Source organism: Podarcis filfolensis (assembly GCF_964270895.1).
Source record: "Podarcis filfolensis genome assembly, chromosome: 16".
Lineage (NCBI taxonomy): Eukaryota > Metazoa > Chordata > Lepidosauria > Squamata > Lacertidae > Podarcis > Podarcis filfolensis.
The window spans coordinates 13,625,831-13,647,244 of record NC_139620.1 but is presented as its reverse complement, the minus strand read 5'-3'; the positions used below and the strand labels follow the sequence as shown (position 1 = coordinate 13,647,244).

At 48.9% G+C, this 21,414-nt stretch overlaps 1 protein-coding gene across 6 annotated transcripts in view; it reads right to left on the bottom strand.

Annotated features, from left to right (window-relative positions):
- Nucleotides 1-211: 211 nt before the first annotated feature.
- SLC29A2 (solute carrier family 29 member 2) overlaps nucleotides 212-21,414 on the bottom strand; it is a 34,839-nt gene continuing 13,636 nt past the window's right edge. For 3 of the 6 annotated variants that reach the window (XM_083591860.1, XM_083591859.1, XM_083591861.1), the window contains exons 5-13: nucleotides 20,831-20,970; nucleotides 19,056-19,190; nucleotides 16,959-17,056; nucleotides 10,520-10,604; nucleotides 9,148-9,326; nucleotides 8,906-9,011; nucleotides 7,498-7,583; nucleotides 5,614-5,813; nucleotides 212-4,422 (exon numbers count right to left, since the gene is read on the bottom strand). In XM_083591860.1, the coding sequence (XP_083447986.1) occupies nucleotides 4,311-4,422; nucleotides 5,614-5,813; nucleotides 7,498-7,583; nucleotides 8,906-9,011; nucleotides 9,148-9,326; nucleotides 10,520-10,604; nucleotides 16,959-17,056; nucleotides 19,056-19,190; nucleotides 20,831-20,970 (1,141 nt within the window). In that variant the 3' untranslated portion in view covers nucleotides 212-4,310. The remainder of the gene's footprint in view (nucleotides 4,423-5,613; nucleotides 5,814-7,497; nucleotides 7,584-8,905; nucleotides 9,012-9,147; nucleotides 9,327-10,519; nucleotides 10,605-16,958; nucleotides 17,057-19,055; nucleotides 19,191-20,830; nucleotides 20,971-21,414) is intronic. The other 3 variants (XR_014542839.1, XR_014542838.1, XR_014542840.1) reach the window with 3 other exon arrangements.

The window sequence follows — 21,414 nt, the reverse complement described above, 5'->3', positions numbered from 1 at the left end:
TGCTCTAGACTAGGATCTGCTATGATTTTTGCCCCGGAGACAATTATTTGTGTCATTGTTATATTTCTATTTCTGTTGTTTGCACAATGCATGGGGGACTCATTGCCACAAGAAGATGTGGTGACCACTACAATTGTTTCCGAAAGATAAGTGGGACCTGGAACAAAATGTTGCAGTGTAGTGGGATGCTGTTCGGGATTCGAGGCATTCATTTCTTTTATTAAAAAAAAGCTTTATTGGGGGTGGGGGAATGATAAACAAACCAGGATCCCTCCAGGGTAATGGCAATAGTTCAACATTGTACATGCAGCAAAAATATTCTTTAAAAAATAAAAATGTTTGAGCTTTGAATTCATTTAAAACAATCACGCACAGGGTCTGATAAAATGTCCTTCCCACAAACCATAAAATAAATTGAGTCGTTAAAAATAAACACAATTTCCCCATTGCCCTTTGTTCCTTAATAAAGTTAGTTATAATGCCAGTAAGTATTGAGAGCAAGTGTCTGTTTACAATGAAACACACTTAAATATATATTGCTTAAATAGGCAACAAGACTGAAACCATTCAAATGTACCATAATGAATATTGCAATCGGATCACAGTGAATAAACCATTGTTGTGTCTTGCCTCTTCCTGCAGTGCAGGGGGTTGGATTAGATGACCTTTTAGGTCCCTTCCAGCTCTACAATTCCACGATCCTATAAGGCAATATCTGGCCCTAGCCGAGGGGTATCCCCTGGACTGTACTTTTTGCAGATATATTCTGCAACATATCACTGACACAATAGTTGTGCATTCGTGGTGGATTTATTCTGAACTGTCCCCACATCATTTCACTTCATTGGGTGTTCTGCTACGCTTCCTCAATGTTACCCCTTGACTGATGTCAGGAGGAGCACTCTTGTGCTATATAGCGCAGCAAAAGTGGTGTGGAAAACATCCTGGAACGTCTGTAGTATGAAAAGTTACAGGATTTCAGCAAGAAGCTATGGAACACGTGCTGATGAGAAATGAATCTGTATGTCCATTCTGAAACTTTTGCAGGTGCACTGAAAGCGGGATTGCACATAACTGCCCTGATACCGTCATAAGCACCAATCATAAGTGCACAATAAAAAGGACACCTAGAGCCCTTAGACTGTGTTTAATAGCTGAGGATATTCCATGGGAGCTATTGGATCAGGTACATTCAGATGGGAGGCCCTCTGCCACATGCCACTGCTTCCCTGTTCTTAGATGTTTGTAGAACCTTTGGCAGATTTTCATCCCCCCTGTGCCCCCTCCTTTGGCCAAATTACACCATTTCCCAGCCATACCAGTAGGCAAATGATAATTTAATGTATTAGTCCAGGAGCAGGGAATCTGTGCCCCCCCAGATGTTTCTAGATCCCATCCTCCCAGACTAATGTTTGCTGGGGCTGATGGGGGTCCAAGTCTAACTACATCAGAAGGATCACGGTTTCCTCACTTCTCTACTACTCCCTGCAACTTGTCTCCTTATTCCTTTCAGAGAAGCATTTGCGACTGCATCTTAAAAAGCAGAGACATCACCTTGCCAACAAAGGTAGGTATAGTTAAAGCGATGTATGGAAGTGAGAGCTGGACCATAAATAAGGCTGATCACCGAAGAATTGATGCTTTTGAATTATGGTGCTGGAGGAGACTCTTGAGAATCTCATGGACTGCAAGAAGCTCAAACCTATCCATTCTTAAGGAAATCAGCCCTGAGTGCTCACTGGAAGGACAGATCCTGAAGCTGAGGCTCCAATACTTTGGCCACCTCATGAGAAGAGAAGACTCCCTGGAAAAGACCCTGATGTTGGGAAAGATTGAGGGCACAAGGAGAAGGGGACGTCAGAGGACGAGATGGTTGGACAGTGTTCTCGAAGCTACCAGCATGAGTTTGACCAAGCTATGGGAGGCAGGGGAAGATAGGAGTGCCTGGCGTGCTCTGGTCCATGGGGTCACGAAGAGTCGGACACGACTAAACAACTAAACAACAACAACAATTTGCGACTGCTGAGCAAGTGCAGGAGGTTTATACTTGCATTTCCTACCCTTTAAAAATGAAATAAACCCCCCCACCCAAATTCCAGTACTTTGAAACCTCAAGATTCTGATGGGCCGTGGCTCATCGTTATCTCCTTTTCTCCAGATGTACTTCCTTTTTACTCTCATCACCCTTAGCATGTTATATACAAAGCAAGCCTCTTTCAAGCGTCACATGGCCAGAAGAAGGTGGCCTGGGAGGGGTGTCCTACTGGAGAGCCGAGGAGGTTGGACAGGGTTTGTGGGACAGAACCACAGTTTTCTAGACTTTGCTGCAGTATGAGGGGAAGTCTAGCCCTTCCCATATGGAGCTGCCCTTTTCAGTTTTACAATCAGGACACCTGAGAATTCTGCTAGCCCTTCTCCATAAAAAAATAATAATTCAAGCTTCCAGTCTGCTGCAAAATAGGGCATGGCTTCCACGGCTGCATCCATGCTGCAACTGAGAAGGACGGTGTGTGTGTTCTGTAAAATGGCACACGTTACATGCCTCTGTGAATTAAAGGTTGGGATTGTATATTAGGGTGGCTCATTGTAAAGAGATTCCGTACAAAGAGGCCTGACTTCCCATTGGGACATCTGGTTGGCCACTGTGAGTCCAAGATCCTGGATTAGACAGGCCACTGGCCTGATCCAGCTTCCAGCTATAGAGTTCTCTTCTTATGTTCAAATTTCTGGAAGGTCTCCAATGAATTTTTGGACCAAAGTGCCCCATTTAGCTGCTGTGCGGAAGTCCTGAGCAAGCTCTGCAAGAAGAAACTAAATGCATGTCCAGCTGTAATGGTGGAAGATGGAAACAGAGCGGCTCAGGTGTGAGCAGGTGAGGATCAGCCAGAAGAGATGCTGGCCGAAATCCTGGAGGTATCCTGTCACCACCATGACTAGCAGCTATTGATCGAAGGATCAATAACTTCTATGAAGTTATCCTTCTATGAAGGATAACTTCATAGAAGTTATACTGTTCTATGAGTTTATAGAATTTATACTGTTCTATGAATTTGTCTAATTCCCTTTCAAAGTTGTCCAAGTCGGTGGCCAACACTTGTCACTTGGTGAAAGAACACCCACCTTACATGCGAGAGGTCCCAGGCTGAGTCCTCAGCATCTCTGGATCTTACCTCAACACTAAATACGTTTAAGAAAAATGAAAAACCCAAAACAAAACACTGGCAGTGTCCTCCATTACATACCGGAGGGAAACAGGCTAGCTTAGGAAAGCAGCTGCTTCAGGCTGAACAGCGGGGGCCTAACCTTGCTTTGAGCTTAGCCCTGCCAGCCTAAATGAGTCTCCTTTGGCCTGAAGAGAAGCTTGGTCAAATGCCAAATCTGGCAGCCTAGTTTAAAGAGGCTACACATGATATTATTTCTCAGCAATCCTATGCCTCTTTTTGCAGAGCCTCCACCACCAGTCTTCCAGATGGCTTGGGCTACAGGAAGTGATGGGTGGGGCAGTTTGTCCCAAAATATATGGGGAACACCCGGTTGGGGAGGCTGGAGGACGGACCCCTCTGGAAAGCAGTGTCTGACATCTTGCGGACCTCTTTATCAGACGACAACAAGTTTAAGCAGACAAGTTTGAAGCAATGGAAGCTGAGAAAACAAAACCATAAACCGGCCAGTGGGTGGGTGGGGAGAGCAGAGAGCTTGCCCTATATTGCTAATTTGAGATGGAAGCAACAAACCCAACCCCATTGGATACAGACTTCTCCCTTCCTTACCTACCGTCACCCTCCATGAGGATGTTCCACAGAGCAAACGTGTGTTATGCAACAATACTTCCTCAAGTTGAAAGCAAAGGGAGAGCAAGAATACGTGTGAGGATATTGCAAAATCCCCCTTTGTTGTGCGTCCTCAGCCAGGCACAAGTGGGAGAGGCAAAGCGACTCCTCCACCTCCAGGGATGCAGGAAGGGGGCTTGCAAATGTCCCCTCTGTACCACAGCCTTCCCTTGGCTTGGTAAAAATCCAGGAATCTTTCAGAAAAGTCCAAGAGTCTTTAAAAAAAAAAATACATTCAGGTTCCTGGGGATTTAAAAGGGTAGCTGAGCGAACATGAACTTATGCATATACAGGAAAGAAAAACCAGAAAGAGCAGTTCCCTTTGTTGGAAGATGGTGGCAGAAGCTCACTTTGCTACCCAGAAGGATATTAGCTGCTACACAGAGGGCACACCTGGGAGGGAGAGAAGGGCAACCAGCCTCTCCTCAAGTCTTCAAGGCAGATGCTTTGCTGTTGCCGAGGTCCAGCAAGTCCTGGACATCAGAGCAAGGCCTTGAGGATGAAGGACAGCCCAGCTCCACAAGAGAGACCCAACGCCAGGAAAAACGTCATGATGGCTCCCGCCAATTCACTCTCATGTGGTTGCACCTGCCTGGGGGCGGAAACAGAGAAGAAGACACCTTATAATCTGGCAGAAAAGGCCAAGGGCATAGCCAAGGGGTGTGGGGGGGTATTTGCTCCCCAAATCAAGTAAATAAATAAAAATAACTAACTGACCAACTGCATCTCAGATAACGTGGTTCTGCCACCCCAACGTAAAGCCTGCCCCCCTATAACATAAATCCTGGCTACACCCGTGGAAAAGGCCCTTCCTCTTTGCTCAACCCAGAGAGGAAACCAGGGCTGGATTTATGCACATGGCAGCTACAGTTTGCAGCCTCCAATTATGAACGGCCTTTAAATACAACTTTTTAAAACTCAATTTCAATTACTTTGTTCTCAAAGAAGATCACGAAAGTGTCTTAAGCTTTATGTCCTACGCAGAACACTCACAGGGCATGTTGGGATGCTTCTGCCGTTCAGAGGGTGCCAAAATGTGTGGGTCACTGCTACATAGAATCATAGAGTTGGAAGGGACCCCCGAGGGTCATCTAGTCCAACCCCTTGCACCCTTTATAAACTACATTCCCCAGGACTCATTGGCTATTAAGAGAGTGCTTTAAGTGTGTGGTGTGGCCTAAGTGGAGCACAACAAAAATCATAATAATCTGAGGGCCTGCTGTTCACACCTGGAATTCAGGGAGATGGCATTTTTACCCGTTTTTCAAGAATGGTGGTGGCTCAGGGGGCCTTGCATGGAGAAAGTCCCTGGTTCAACATCCCCGGCTTTGCCAGGTAGGGCTTGGCAAGACATCCCTTGCCTTAAACCCTGGAGAGCCACTGCTGGTTAGTGCAGACCAGGGGCTGCCAACAAGGTGCCAATGCCCCAATGCGAAATAAATACAGTGGTACCTTGGGTTAAGAACTTAATTTGTTCTGGAGGTCTGTTCTTAACCTGAAACTGTTCTTAACCTGAAGCACCACTTTAGCTAATGGGGCCTCCTGCTGCTGCTGCACTGCTGGAGCACTATTTCTGTTCTTATCCTGAAGCAAAGTTCTTAACCTGAGGTACTATTTCTGGGTTAGCAGAGTCCGTAACCTGAAGCGTCTGTAACCTGAAGCATCTGTAACCCGAGGTACCACTGTAAAGAGAAGAAGCGATCCACTCTTGCAGACACCCCCCTGTTCATAATGCTGCTTCTGCATGTTTCAGGAGGGGCGACGTCGCTCAGAGCACACTCACTTTGGCGCCAGGCACATGGTGAGGGAGACGAAGTAGCCATTGGAGAGGGAGAAGACGACCATGAAGAGGACGAACCAGGCATCCTGGCGGAAGAGCATGGGCAGGTATTCCCGCTGGGGGACATTGCACAGAAGCAGGAGTGGGACGAGCAGCAGGCGGAGCCCCACCACCGCAGGGAGCAGGCGAAGATGCTTCTCTGGCTGGGGAGAGCAAAAAGCAGTGTTCTCTGCTTCATTACCCTATTTCCTAATAAACATCCAAAGGTCTTGTTTTATGATGTGATGGCTGTGGACCTCCATACTCACAAACCTACTAGAGTTTTCTTTCTTTCTCTTTCTTTTTCTTTTTATTTATTCTATTTCATAATTCTTTCTGCATCGTTATTTTAACTTCATCAGAACGTCTTGATCTTTTTGGCTCCCAGTACGTTTCCGAGCACAATTCAAAGTGTTGGTGCTGACCTTTAAAGCCCTAAACGGTCTCGGCCCTGAAGGAGCGTCTCCACCCCCATCGTTCAGCCCGGACGCTGAGGTCCAGCGCCGAGGGCCTTCTGGCGGTTCCCTCATTGCGAGAAGCAAAGCTACAGGGAACCAGGCAGAGGGCCTTCTCGGTAGTGGCGCCCACCCTGTGGAACGCCCTCCCATCAGATGTCAAAGAGATAAACAACTACCTGACATTCAGAAGACATCTTAAGGCAGCCCTGTTCAGGGAAGTTTTTAATGTGTGGCATCTTAGTGTATTTTTGGTCTTTGTGGAAGCTGCCCAGAGTGGCTGGGGAAACCCAGCCAGATGGGCGGGGTACAAATAATAATTTATTATTATGAATCATTATATTATTATTATTATTATTATTATTATTATTATTATTATTATTATTATAAAAAGATGTCTAAGTACTGTATTTTTCCGTGTACAGTCATACCTCATGTTATGTCTGCTTCATATTACGTTCTTTCAGGTTACGTCCCGTGGTGACCCGGAAGTACCAGAAAGGGTTACTTCCGGGTTTCACTGCTCGCGCATGCGCAGAAGTGCAAAATGACGTCACGCGCATGTGCAGAAGCGGCAAATCGCAACCCACGCGTGCAGAGATGTGCTGCTGCAGGTTGCGCTCTTTTCATGTTGCGAACGGGCCTCCGGAACGGATCCCATTCGCAACCAGAGGTACCACTGTATAACGTGCCCCCGTGAATAATATTTTGAAAGAAAATGCGCTATGCACTATCAATGTATAAGACAACCCCTTATTTTAAACTTTAAAAAATTAGGAAAAAATATAGTCTTATACACGGCAAAATACGGTAAATAAAACCTGCCTGGCCTCAAAAAGAGTAGAAGATCTTAGGATTCAAGCATACTCCTATGTAATGAGCGAGGAACTTTTTTCAAGGCAAGGGCAGCATATTCCCTTCTGGGCAACCTTTTGAGGGCCACATGCCAGTCGCAGGCAGGGCCAAATGCAAAAGAGGGAGGAGCAACAAACATAATTTTTACCTTTGTACACTAGGCTGGTTTCTATGCATGCTCAACTCCATCCTCCATCCTGGCTAGGAAGAGTCATTGCAAGAGTTCAAGGACTCCTGTCCAGGCAAAAACACTTGGGAGAGTCCCAAGGACCGGGCAGAGAGACCTGGTGGGCCACATGTGGTCTCCACCTGCTATAACAATCTGCCAAGTGTGAGATAAGGCTTCCTGAGCTTTGTGGCCCAAGCCCACAAAAGCTTTCCTTGAAATCAAAGTCTTGCAGGTGCCACATGCCTTATCTGCTTTCGTTATGGGAGGTTAACACTGCTGCCTCTCTGGAGTTCATCCAGAGATAGTCATAACAGTCACCCTGATTTTGGACAGCGTGAAGCCAGTCCCACTTCAGAAACCGACACTTACCCAGAGGAAATAGGAGGTAGCGCTGCGGCCCAGCCAGTCCATGACATTGAACAGAAGAAAACAGCAGACAGGAGTGAAGAACTTCCCTAGGCATAAGAAAAAGACAGAGAAATAGGAGGGAGATGAATGCAACACTAACCTGTAATTAGATTTGCTTTGAAAAATCTGGTTTTACTTACGTTTTACGTCTACTACTTTTAAAAAGTTTGGTTTAATTGGGATTTTCCTTACAAATGTTTTATACCGTTTCAGTAAACCGCTTAGAGGGGTTTTGTCAATTAAGTGGTATGCAAATCTTCTTTAAATATAAATAAAACTGAAGTTCTCATATGCCAGGTGTGAACAAAGCCCAGGTGTCCTTGATTCTTCCCTCCACACTTGCCAGCTTCTCCTGCCACACCCCTTTGAGAACCACTGGTCTAGCCCAATATTGTCTACTCTTGGCTGGCAGTGGCTTTCTGGGGATAGAGGCAGAGAAAATTCCTACACAATCCTTTTTTAACTAGAGATGTTGGAACCCTTCTGCAAAGCAGAGGAAGTGCTTCATCCCTGAGCCTCAGCCGTCTTTCTAGGACGGTAAGCAATTGCCTTAGTAGTAGTACAGTGGTACCTCGGGTTACATACGCTTCAGGTTACATACGCTTCAGGTTACAGACTCCGCTAACCCAGAAATAGTGCTTCAGGTTAAGAACTTTGCTTCAGGATGAGAACAGAAATCGTGCTCTGGCGGCGCGGCAGCAGCAGGAGGCCCCATTAGCTAAAGTCACCACTTTAGCTAATGGGGCCTCCTGCTGCTGCCGCGCCGCCAGAGCACGATTCTTCAGGTTAAGAACAGTTTCAGGTTAAGTACGGACCTCCGGAACGAATTATGGTAAGTACTTAACCCGAGGTACCACTGTAGTAGTAGTAGTAGTAGTAGTAGTAATAATAATAATAATAATAATAATAATTTATTATTTCTACCCCGCCCATCTGGGCTGGGTTTCCCCAGCCACACTGGGCGGCTTTCAAAAAAACCTTAAAAGCTGAATAAAACTTCAAACATTAAAAATTTCCCTAAACAGGGCTGCCTTCAGATGTCTTCTAAAAGTCGGATAATTGTTAGTTTCCTTGACATCTGATGGGAGGGCATTCCACAGGGCGGGCACCACTCGCTACTAAGAAGGCCGAGTCTTGCTGTCTGTTTTGCAAAGGCAGTGCCTTTCTAGGGCCTCAGACAAGGGTCTCTCCAAGCCCTCCATGGCAGTGCTACTGGGGACTTCTGAGCCTGGGGCCTTCTACATGCAAGGCAGCTCTACTGCTGAGCTGTGGGCCTTTCTGTGGGGCTCCAGCTCTCAACTGCCTCTAGCCAGCTGGGACCCTCCTCATCCTTCCACCACCCCCATTGGACACCCCCCCCATTACTCACTCCAGGTTTCATTTTCTGACGTGCTGGCGACGCTGGCAGTGATGGCGGGAAACACAGACAGAGTGATGGAGAAAACCATGACGATGCAGAGGGCCATCTGCCAAATCTATAACCGGGAGGAAGAGGAAGAGAGAGCAATGTGAGCAAGTTGTGGTTTCGCCAGCACCCTTGCTATTCCATTCCCCCACCCATCCTAGTCTTGGTGTTTCCTGTTACTTCACCCCTCCGGCCACAGTCCCTACCTTCCTGAGCACACCTAGGACTGACGGTTTCGGCGGAGGCAGGCCTGCCCCATTGCTCCCGTTCATAATCTCCAGGGGGCATTTTGAGTCTTCTTGCTCCAGCGCGATGGCAATCCCATTGCTCAAGCTCAGCGGCTCTCCTCCTTTGGTGGCACCCGGCACGGGGCCAAGGCCATCCTCTGGGGGCGGGACAGAAAAGGAGCCAATTAGCACGTGGCAGAGTCAAGTGACCTACAGGCTCTAATTGCCTTCTACTCTGCCATATACATACATACATACACACACACACACACACACACACACACACACAGTAGAACTTCAGTTTTCGAGTGTCTCGGAAGCCTAACGATTTGGAACACGAACACTGAAAACCCGTAAGTACCGTATTTTTCGCTCTATAAGACGCACCAGACCACAAGATGCACCTAGTTTTTGGAGGAGGAAAGCAAGAAAAAAAATATTCTGAATCTCAGCAGCCAGAACAGCAAGAGGGATCGCTGTGCAGTGAAAGCAGCAATCCCTCTTGCTGTTCTGGCTTCTGGGATAGCTGTGCAGCCTGCATTCGCTCCATAAGATGCACATACATTTCCCCTTACTTTTTAGGAGGGAAAAAGTGAGTCTTATACAGCAAAAAATACAGTAATTGCTTCCGTTTCCGAATAATAATTACAATATTATTATATTTTGGGGGTTATTTTAATATTGAGTACGGGGTGTTTTTTATGACTACATCAGGAATTCTGTTGTTGGGTTGCCATGTACCTTTAATGAATAATAATAATAATAATAATAATAATAATAATAATAATAATATCATTTGAGCTTTTAGGGTTTTCTAAAAAAAAACTTGCAATTTATTTATTTACTTCTTAACATTTATACACTGCTTGATTATTTAAAAAAAACAAAAACAAAACCCTGAAAGCGGTTTACGAAAAAGTTAAACTGCCTAGATGCCAGCCAGGTAGAGGGAGACTTAACTATACACTTGGGGTGGCCAATGTGTAGCTCTCTAGAGCAGGCTTCCTCAACCTCAGCCCTCTAGATGTTTTTGGCCTACAGCTCCCATGACCCCTGGCTAGCAGGACCAGTAGTCACGGATGATGGGAATTGTAGTCTCATAACATCTGGAGGGCCGAGGTTGAGGAAGCCTGGCCTAGAGGTTGCTGGACTACAACTCCCATCATCCCTAATCCCTGGTCTTGCTGGCTGGGGCTGCTGGGAGTTGGGAGTCTAACAGCCTCTGGAGGGTCAAACATTCCCCCACCCTGCCCTACAAGCTCCACTATTAAATTTGTGAATTGGTTCCACAATTTGGGAAGAACTCCCAAGTGGGGAGCCTGGCTGACCCACTACTTGGGAGGCTGCTTACCAGGGGAAAGAAGCCCTGCCTTGGTCTCCAGCTCATAGCCTGGCTCTTCCGGGGCTCTCTTGTGCAGGTGGTGGCGAGCAAAATCCTGCAGAGAAAAAAGGGAGCCGTGGTTGCAGATGGCAGGGTGTTTTTTGTTTAGTTTTATTTATTTATTAAATGTGATGGGATGGTGAGCTGCTTGTGCGTAAAATCCTGATCCCTCAGAGTTTGGCTAAGTTCCCAAACCTCTGTCTGTGATGGAGCTCCTTAAGCATGGCTCCATCAATCGCTCGTTGAATCGGACAGTGGGCGTTTACGGAACTTCTTCCAGCATAAAAGCTCCTTAACGGAAACGCGTCTTCTGGACTCTCGGCGTGACAGTTTCCGCCGAGGAGTGGGTGTCCCTACGGGAGGTCCTGAAACCTCTCCACTGTTCTCGCTTGAAGTATCTCTGAGCCCTCCCTCCGACTCACTTTCCCTTGTAACTCCACTTCTCCCCCTGCTGGTCCCCTCCTCCGCTGAGTGGTCTCTCTCACCCTCCATGAGCCCTTTCACCTCCTTCGTCTCAGATGACAGTTCCCTGACATCCACCTCCCCTCTAGGGCCCCCTTCACCCCCTTCCCTCCCCTCCTCTGCGGGAGGCGAGGGAGCAAAACCCCTGAAGGAACCTCCCTCATCTTCCGAAGTTTTGAACACTTCCCTCCACCTTTTGCTGTTCCCGGTTTCCAAGTACTCCTCCTCCTCGGAGTCTGTACCCCCTTCCAACTCCGATTCCCTGAATCCCTCCAGTTCCTCCTCATCGTCGGTGGTGCCAAAGTACTCCCTCCGGAACCTCGCTACTGTCTGAGGTTTGCTGGGGAACCTTTGGTGGAACGTTTCGATCAAGACCTCGTCATGGACCTCCTCTGCCTTCACCCAGGTGTTTTCCGACTCCGGTTCCCCTTCCCACGCGACCAAATACTCCACCTGATTACCCTTCCACCTGGAGTCGATGATTTCCGCCACATAGTTGCGGCTTTCCCTTTCTTCTATGGCTGGCCCCCGTGTGGACACCCCTTCACCTTCCCCCCTGTATGGTGACAGTAATGACCTGTGGAATACTGGGTGCAGTTTCATGTGGTTCGGTAACCGGAGTCTGAAAGCCACTGGGTTGACCTGTTGGATGACCTCAAATGGTCCCAATCTTTTGGGTCTCAATTTCTTGCAACTCCCCTTGAACGGCAACCCTTGGGTTGATAGCCAGACCCGACTCCCCACCCTAATTGTTTCACCTTCCCTTCTGCTCTTGTCTGCCTGCCTCTTATATTCTTCTTTGGCCCTTTCTAAGTTGTGTTGGAGTTGACGATGGATCGCTTCCATTTCTTCTACAAAAAGTTCAGCGGCCGGAACACTCCATCTCTCTCCTCCTTCCCCTGGAAACGCCCTGGGGTGGCACCCATAATTAGCCAAAAAGGGGCTCATCCCTGTGGACACATTCTCTGCATTATTGTAAGCAAATTCCGCTAGTGCCAACTTTTCGACCCAATCGTTTTCTCTGTCATTGACATAACACCTCAGGTATTGTTGAAGGATACCGTTTGCCCTCTCCGCCTGCCCATTGGTCTCAGGGTGCCTGGCAGTCGAAAAGTTGACCTCTACGTGCAACAAGCTCATAAGCTTCCTCCAGAATCTGGACGTGAACTGTTTCCCTCTGTCGGAAACCAGCCTCAAGGGGGCGCCATGCAGCCTAAAAATATGTTCTACAAACAATTTTGCTGTCTCTTCCGCCGTGACTGCATGTGAGCAAGCTACAAAGTGACCCATCTTAGTTAACTGGTCTACTACGACTAGTATGGCGGTTTTCCCCTGGGATTTGGGCAGATCAGTCATAAAATCTATCGACACCGCCTCCCACGGTCGTTCTGGTGTGGGTAACGGTTCTAATAACCCCGCTGGTGCCCGCCTTTCTCCTTTGGCTCTCTGGCATTGGTCACACCTTCTCACATACTCCCGTACATCCTCCCTCACCTTGGGCCACCAAAACTCCCTGGTCACCAACCACATGGTCTTGTGTTGCCCAAAATGCCCCGCTGTGGGATTGTCGTGCAGCTGTTTGAGTACTCTCCCCCTCAATTCCCCTTCGGGTATATATAGCGCCCCTTTGTAATACAATGCCCCGTTTCTTTCTTCAAAACCTCCGGGGTCTTCTCCCTCTCTCCTTAAACCTCTGAGCTTCTCCTGGGCGTACTCATCATTTACCGTTCCCTCTACCAGTTCTCTTTGCCCCACCCAGGCCGCACCACACACCCAGTGGTCCTCTGGGATAATATGTCTCTCTTCTGGCGCTCCCTCCCCCTCCAAATATTCAGGTTTGCGAGAGAGAGCGTCCGCTCTGATGTTTTCTGGACCTGGCACATAGCAGATTTCAAAATGGAATTTGGAGAACTCCTGGGCCCATCTCACTTGTCGTTGGTTGAGCACTCGTGCCGTTCTCCAATACTCCAAATTCTTGTGGTCCGTACACACTTGCACCTTATGCTGTGCGCCAATTAGTAAGTGTCTCCATCTCCGGAACGCTTCGTGAATGGCGAGTAGTTCTCGGTCATATACCGTGTAATTCCTCTCGGATTTGTTCAGCTTACGCGAAAAGAAGGCACACGGTCTCCATTCCGACTTATTGCTCCCTGGCTGAAGCAGCACCGCCCCCACCGCCCGGTCTGAGGCATCAGTTTCCACTCTCATGGGTTTTTGTAAATCCACATGCAGGAGCTGTTCTTCCGAAGCGAATGCCTTTTTCAATTCCTCAAAAGCGTGCTCCGCCTCCGCCGTCCAAACGAATTTCTTCTTGCTGCTTAGACAGTCCGTGATGGGAGCCGTTAAGTGGGCAAAGTTCTTGATGAATTTACGGTAAAAGTTCCCAAACCCTAAGAACCTTTGCACATCTTTTTTCGTTTTCGGTGTCTTCCATTCCAGCACCGCCTGTACCTTGCCTGGATCCATGGCTAATCCCTTGTCTGATAAGCGGTACCCCAGGAATTCCACCTCCTTGGCGTGGAACTGACACTTCTCCAATTTCACCCACAACTGGTTTGCTTGCAGCTGGCTCAGCACTTCCCCGACATCCTTTACATGCTGCTCCTCATTCTCTGAATATATCAGCACGTCATCGAGGAAGGCCACGCAATTCTTGTAGAGCAAAGGTCCCAGTACATGGTTCATGAGCGATTGAAAACAGGCGGAGCCTGCTTGTAATCCAAAGGGCATAACGAGATATTCGAAAGCCCCTAGGGGGGTGAACATCGTTGTCTTCCATTCATCCCCCTTCTTTATTCGTATCAGGTTGTACGCTCCTCTCAGGTCCAGTTTCGTGAATATCTTTCCCTTCCTCACCCTGGTCAAAATGTCATCAATCCTGGGCATGGGGAAAGTCACTGGTTCTGACACGGCATTTAGCCGCCGGTAGTCCACGATCAATCTCGGTTTATCCGTGTTTTTTTTGTCCACAAAAAACACTGGGCTGCCCCCCACCGCTCTGGACTCTCTGATGAAACCTCTCTTCAGGTTTTTGTCAATAAACTCCCTCAACTCCTGCATTTCCCTGTCTGACATGGCGTACAGCTTGCCCACGGGCAGCTGGGCCCCAGGGACCAGGTTAATTTGGCAGTCAAAGTCTCTATGCGGTGGTAGTTTATCTGCTTCCCTTTCGCTGAAGACCTTGCTCAGGTCAGCGTATTGTTTGGGCACCTTCCCTTTGTTCGCCACTTCCATCCCTGCTAGGGAGGCTTTTGCCCCTTCTGGCACCTTTCCCTCTTTGCAGTGTTCCAGGCAATGTGCTGACCCAAAGGAGACCACTCTCTGATGCCAGCCCACTAGCGGGTCATGCAACGCTAGCCAGCTCATTCCCAAAATGACTGGCGCCCCTCCCAGGGTGGCTACATTGAACACTATCCTTTCAGTGTGCCTTGCCACCCTCATAACCATTGGGACGGTCTGTAGGCTAACTTCTCCCCCCAGCAGCTCCCTCCCATCGATCGTGGTGACCTGCAGGGGGTTGCTTAAAGGGAGTGTCTGTATCTGGTGTTCAGCTGCAAACTCCTTGCTCATAAAATTACAGGAGCTGCCTGAGTCCAACAGCGCCTTGGTCTTTAGTGGGTATCCGTTTGCCAGCTCTAGCAGCACCTCTATTACTAGAGCTGGTCTTGGAGGTTCCGGAGTGGGCACTTTTACTGCTCCTTGGCCTGTCTGCAGTGCCCTGACAGTGGCAGACAGGCGTTGGCTTTTACTGGCTCCTGGACTTCCTCCTCCTTCCCCCCAACAGCTCCCGCCATCCCTTGCCATTCCTTTCTTTGCGGGCAGACTCTGGCAAAGTGACCTGGCTGCTGGCAGAGGTAACATTTCTTGGCGCTCTTTCCCTCCTTCTTCCTCCCTTCACTGGGATTTGAAACTGCGCGCGCGCGCGCTGTTCCAACTTCCATCGGCTCTCCGGGCGGGAAACTGGGTTCTGGAATCTCTGGAATGCGGAAATCCCTCCAACGCTCTCCTTTCCCCTCCCGCTTCTCCAAGGCTCTTGCCTCCTGGCGCGCTCCAATGGTCAGCGCTGATTTGGTCAGCTGGTCCATAGACTCCGCCCTGGGCGCCCGGGAAAGTTCGTCTTTCACCGCCGAAGAAAGCCCCTCTTCAAAGAGCATTTGAATGGGTTCCGCCGATAGGTCCCACCCCAATTTATGTATCAACATTGTAAACTCAGTCCAGTACTCACGAACTGATCGGCTCCCCTGTTTGCAAGCCATCAATTGTCTGCGCACCAGTCCCTGTTCAATCTCGCTGGAAAACATCAAATCCATGGCGCGAAAAAACTTCCTCGCGTCCTTCAGCATGTCACTATTCCCTGCCATCAGGGGCCGGACCCAGTCTCTCGCCCCCCCTTCGAGATGGCCAATCACAAACGCCACTCGCGATGCCTCATCGGGAAAGTCGTTAAACCGCAGTTCGAGAGCATACTGCATCTCTGTCCTAAAGGCTTGGTAGTTCCTGGGGTCCCCCCCAAACTTCTGCACCATTCCTGGCATCTTTCTTGCTAGTGTAGCGCCTTTTGCCTTTTCTGCATCCTGCGCCCTCCTTTCTTCTAGCCTCGCCATTTGCATTGCTAGCTGGAGTTCCAAAACTCTGTACCTTTCTTCCAGAGTTGGACCTTCTCCAGCTCCTGCTGCTCCTCCGGCTCCGGCTGGGTTGCTCATGATGCCTCTCTGCACAAGCTGCTTTCAGGGACTGTCCGATTGCTGTGATGGGATGGTGAGCTGCTTGTGCGTAAAATCCTGATCCCTCAGAGTTTGGCTAAGTTCCCAAACCTCTGTCTGTGATGGAGCTCCTTAAGCATGGCTCCATCAATCGCTCGTTGAATCGGACAGTGGGCGTTTACGGAACTTCTTCCAGCATAAAAGCTCCTTAACGGAAACGCGTCTTCTGGACTCTCGGCGTGACAGTTTCCGCCGAGGAGTGGGTGTCCCTACGGGAGGTCCTGAAACCTCTCCACTGTTCTCGCTTGAAGTATCTCTGAGCCCTCCCTCCGACTCACTTTCCCTTGTAACTCCACTTCTCCCCCTGCTGGTCCCCTCCTCCGCTGAGTGGTCTCTCTCACCCTCCATGAGCCCTTTCACCTCCTTCGTCTCAGATGACAGTTCCCTGACATCCAAGTTCTTATGTTACATTGGTAAACATTATCATATTACATCACAAGACTTATTATACTATAATTTTCAACATGTATACAAAGTTTATATACTAAAAGGAAAAGGAGAACAAGAACAAAAAACTATTCCAAAATCATATATGTACCAACACTTTGGACTTCCTGTCTATCCCTTTGTATATTCCTTTTTTACAAATGAATGTACTCTTATTATTGTATATTTCATTACATTTTATCTAATACATTCCTATATCAATATGTACCCTTGGTCTAATTTCTCAACTCAGTCTCTCTCCAACATCACTTCCAGGCAACCCAGATTTGTTTGCATAAAGTTTGTGGGGAGGTTAGAGAACGCTGGCAATTTATTTATTTCAAATTTGTGGTGTGGGGGTAGACAGCATTGCAATGCAATGCAAAAAGAAGAAGTCAGATTTTTAGGGGGTGGGGAGTGAGTTTGTTGCACAGGAGTGCCAAATTGACTTTAATAGTGCAACCTGAATTTGTCAGAATGTGTGAATGAATCCCGCTCGAAGATCGCATTAGTCTGTAAGCACCCAGAGAGCAGTTTGTCTGCTGTACAAAACAGGTGAAAATAAGGAAATGTGTACATGGTGCAGGGGGCAGGGGAAGAGATCATGATTGTCCACATCGCTTTAGCCCAGTTGGCTTTTTAAGTGGATTAGACCATGCCAGTGCTTACAAATCTCTTCCTCTCCTCCTCAAACCCAGTGGAAAGAGCTCCCTCTTATTTTGCAAAACCAGGGTATGGGAGAGAGGGCTTTGTCTCACCTTGTGGGGCAGCAAGATATAGCAGATGATTGAGATCAGGGTCCCAACACAGGGGGTGACAAAATAGCTCAAAGCGGAGGTCTGAGCGTCCACGCCACCTGAAAAGCCAGAGAACGATGAGATGAGGATGAGCAGCCTACAGAGAGCGCTTTCTGGGCTCCCCTTCTGGACTCACAGGGCTTTGACACAGCCCGTGGGGGTGAGGAGTAAGTTGCTAGAACTTGCATCGTATTCCTTCCCCACAACCCTGCTATGCATCTTGGCATAAATGCAAACAAACAAGCCCACAGTTAAACACTGTCCCGTCACCTCTGAACCTCTACCAGTCACCAGTCACCAGTCACCAGTCGTATTAAGTTGTGGGTGAACATATCAGAAGACACAGCGATTCTTCAAACAGCTCTTGTTTATTCAGAGGCCAGAACAGAACTGAACTGAAGGGTTCAGTCAGCCTGTTTATATAGAGCTCCAGTACAACGTAACTGTAACAATTTTCTAAAACTATCCAATCACTGAACGTCACTTTCAATCCCTTATTTGCATAACTATCTACAGTATCCCCTTACTGGCCCAGGGTGAGAACCTCAGTACATAACAAGTCGAGCTTTTGTCATGTCACGGAATGCTCACAAATGTTTGGGGTGAAGATGCCTCAAGACAGAACGTGGAGAAGGGTGAGGGACAGTTTTGGAAAGAGAAGTGATAACTCTGTATGCAGGAGGAAGGAATTCTCACATAGGAGGGGGTGAGGGACAGGAGAGGGGTTAGTAGGAAGGAGGAATTAAAGGCAGGAGTGCTGGGCAAGCCATGAGACTGAGCTGGGGAGTGGGTGGGTAAGGGGTGCCACAGCCACATCGCAGCAGAGCGCACAGAAAAACACAGAGCATTGCTGCGTTTCCCCCCCGTGATGCAGGTTGTATTCAAAACACCAACGAATTATAACTTGGTGCACCTCAGAGGTCCTTTCTTCTTGTTCCTGGAAGAGGCAAAGGCCTGAATGAAGAAAGAGGTGGGGAAGAGAGATGAAGAAGTGAGAAGCCTACAGAGAAAGGGGCAGTTGGGGGCGGAGTGGGGACTTCACATGGGGCCTAAGGAATGCATGTGTGCTTTTGGCAGGAATGAACAGGCAAGTGGGCTCAGAAGGGTGAGGCGTACTGAGGAGGAGAAGCATTTAAGCCCCCTTGAGGTCCTTGGAAGATAAAAGGTGGGACATAAATGTAATAGATGATAAATAAAATGTAAGTGGTATTTTGGAGGGCAACAAAGCAGCTCCGCCTCAGACCCACTGGGCGCTCCACATTAATCAGCCAAAGGCAGGCAATCTGAAGTCGCTGTTATTAAAATGCCTCTCCTGAAAGGGGGCCCACCACTTCCTGAGGCAGCCTGCTGCACGGCTGGGTGCCTCTTACTGTTTTCTCCCCGACCCCTGTAGATCAAGTTTGACAGGTGGAGAGGTGGGGGTGCCCAGCTGCCAATCACCTGATGCCACAACGACATCAGATGACCTGCTTTTGGTCCAGTGCAGTGTGCGACATTTTGAAGCGCCAACAAACCAGCTGATTATTGGGCTTCACCGTCCGGGGCTCACTGCAAGCAGCAACAACCAGCTGGTCATCAGGGCTTGCACAGAACTGAGGCAGCCATCAGAGTGTCTCATGCTGCTCTCTGAAAAGGGCCGATGGTCAGCTGAATGTTGATGCTTGCAAGCACCCTGCGGGGCACTCCGAAGCCCTGGTGGTCAGCTGTAAACCTGACCCCTCCATGTCTTTACCTGCCCCACAGGTAGGGGCATATTAAGGCCCACAGACAGGCTGGACATCCCTCACCTCTGTCTTAATGTTCAGCAGAAATCTGCTCCCCTGCGATTTCCACTGTTTGGTTCTAAACTGACCCTCTGGAGCAACGGAGAACAGGTTGCCGCCATTTTCAACGTGACACCCCTTTCAGATATTTGAAGGTGGTTCTCCTTTCCCCCCGGCCTCCTCGATCTTCTCTTCTCCATGCAAACCGCCCCCCCCTTCCCAGCACTTTACCAACGGGCCCTCAGAGGACTTGCTCTCCAGACCACCCACTCCTCATCCTCCTCATGATACTCACTGGCCATGGAGAGCAACATGGCGGTGGCTGCGAAGGTCCCAGCCATTCCTTGGCCGCTCAGGAAGAGAGTGCTGTAGCTTTGAGGGAAGGATCCCAGTTGCCCAAAGAGGCTGCCTTGCAAGACGGCGCAGAAGGCTGGAGAGAGGAGAGGAGAGAAAGAAGGTGGAGTTTGGGGGGCGAGAATGTCAGCAGCCAACATGCTTAGTGGCATTTTACTTCATCATCATCAACCTTTTATTCGACCGTCAGTCAGAAAAAAGTACATTTGTCAATACACAGTTAAAACATCCAGGAAGATTTTAGAACTTAGCCAACACTAAAATGGGCTAAACAGATAGCCCCATAGGCATTTTACTTCCTTATAAGCTCACACACCCAGGACTGGGACTAAGACCATGGTTGGGGGGGGGGGGACCTTCCCCTTTCCCCTAAGCACTAAGAACCACAATCCCTCAGGGGAGATCATTCCTCACAGCCAGAGCAAGTTGTGCAACTTCCTCCCTCCATTGTCCAGCATCTTCAGGAGACAGTCTCTGTCACAGGCTCAAGGTGCACCTCTTTACCCTGGCCTTCGACACTGGCATTTTTGAATTGCTGTCACCTGTCCTAGGACTGTATGGTAAAGGGCGGGTGAACAGCAACAGCACAACAACGGATACCTTTTCTTAGATTGCAGTCCTGGAACGACAGAGTTAGAAGGAGACTTGCAGGCCATTTAGTCCAGGGGTGGAGAACCTGAGGTCTCGGGGGGAGGGGTTTCAAACGCGGCCCTCCAGGTCTCTCTATCTGGCCCTCGGAACTCTCCCCAAGCCACACCCCCTCACTGGCCCTGATTCGCACCTCAAGTGTTTTGCCTGGCCTTGATCTCTTGCTTGTCTGGATGGAGGATAAAGAGGGGTTTGTGTAGAAAACTAGCCTGGGTAAAATTGACGCTCCTTGGCCCTGTATACCTGAAGAAGCATCTCCACCCCCATAATTCAGCCCAGACACTGGGGTCCAGCTCCGAGGGCCTTCTGGCAGTTCCCTCACTGCAAAAAGTGAAGTTACAGGGAACCAGGCAGAGGGCCTTCTTGGCAGTGGCACCCTCACTGTGGAATGGCCTCCCATCAGGTGACAGAGAGATAAACAATTATACGACTTTCTGTAGACATCTAACGGCAGCCCTGTGTCGGGAAGCTTTTTAATGTCTGATGTTTCGTTGTGTTCTTTTATATTCTGTTAGAAGCCGCCCAGAGTGGCTGGGGCATCTCAGTCGGATGGGTGGAGTATAAGTAATAAATTATTATTATAATTATGATGATAAAACTGTTCTTACCATCCTAATCCTCAATCTGCCTTCCTGTAATTTAAGCACATCAGATCCAGTCTGAGCCAGCAAGTCTTTTCCCCTCTTCAGCATGCCGGCCCTTCCCCTCAGCCTTTTAAAATTACATCGAAGTTACACTTCTGCTCCACCTTTCATCCCAGAAATTCGGAGCCACAGATCCATGGTTCTCCTCACCCCTGTTTTATCCTCACAACAACCCTGTGAGGCCGTTCAGACCGAGGGACAGCAGCTGGCAAAAAGTTTTGGGGCCAAGCATGATTTGAACCTGGGTCTCCCTGGCCCTAGACTGACTCTCTAACCGCTACACCAGACTGGCTCTCGGTCATTCTCTTCTCCAAACTCAAACCCTGGAGGTTACAGATCTGCCGCAGGGCTTGGGAGCAGACGGCAATGGCGTTATTGCTCTGGGAGGGACAGCCAGGCCCCACCCAGGCCATGCAGAACTCACAGTTAATGAACCAGACGCTTGCCATGGTGATGGAGAAGAAACTCTGGGCTGGCATCTCCACCTTGACCAAGACGGCAGTCAGCACAAAGAGGAGCAGGATCCCGATCAGGCTGCTCAGGATTCGCACTTTGTCCGGAATGCTTTGCAGGGGTAGAAAGGAGAAAGATGAAAGCTTAAAGGTTGCGCTGCCTAGATAAGAGTTGGAGGGGGCTGAGCAGCTGGGAGATATGGGGAAGGAAGGGAACTGAACCCACGGCTTCAAGTTAAAAGAAAGGAGATTCCAGCTATACATCAGGAAGAATTTCCTGACCGTAAGAGCCATTGGGGTGGCACTGTGGGTTAAACCACAGAGCCTAGGACTTGCCGATCAGAAGGTCAGCGGTTCGAATCCCCATGACGGGGTGAGCTCCCGTTGCTCGGTCCCAGCTCCTGCCAACCTAGCAGTTCGAAAGCATGTCAAAGTGCAAGTAGATAAATAGGTACCGCTCCAGCAGGAAGGTAAACAGCGTTTCCGTGCGCTGCTCTGGTTCGCCAGAAGCGGCTTAGTCATGCTAGCCACATGACCCAGAAGCTGTATGCCGGCT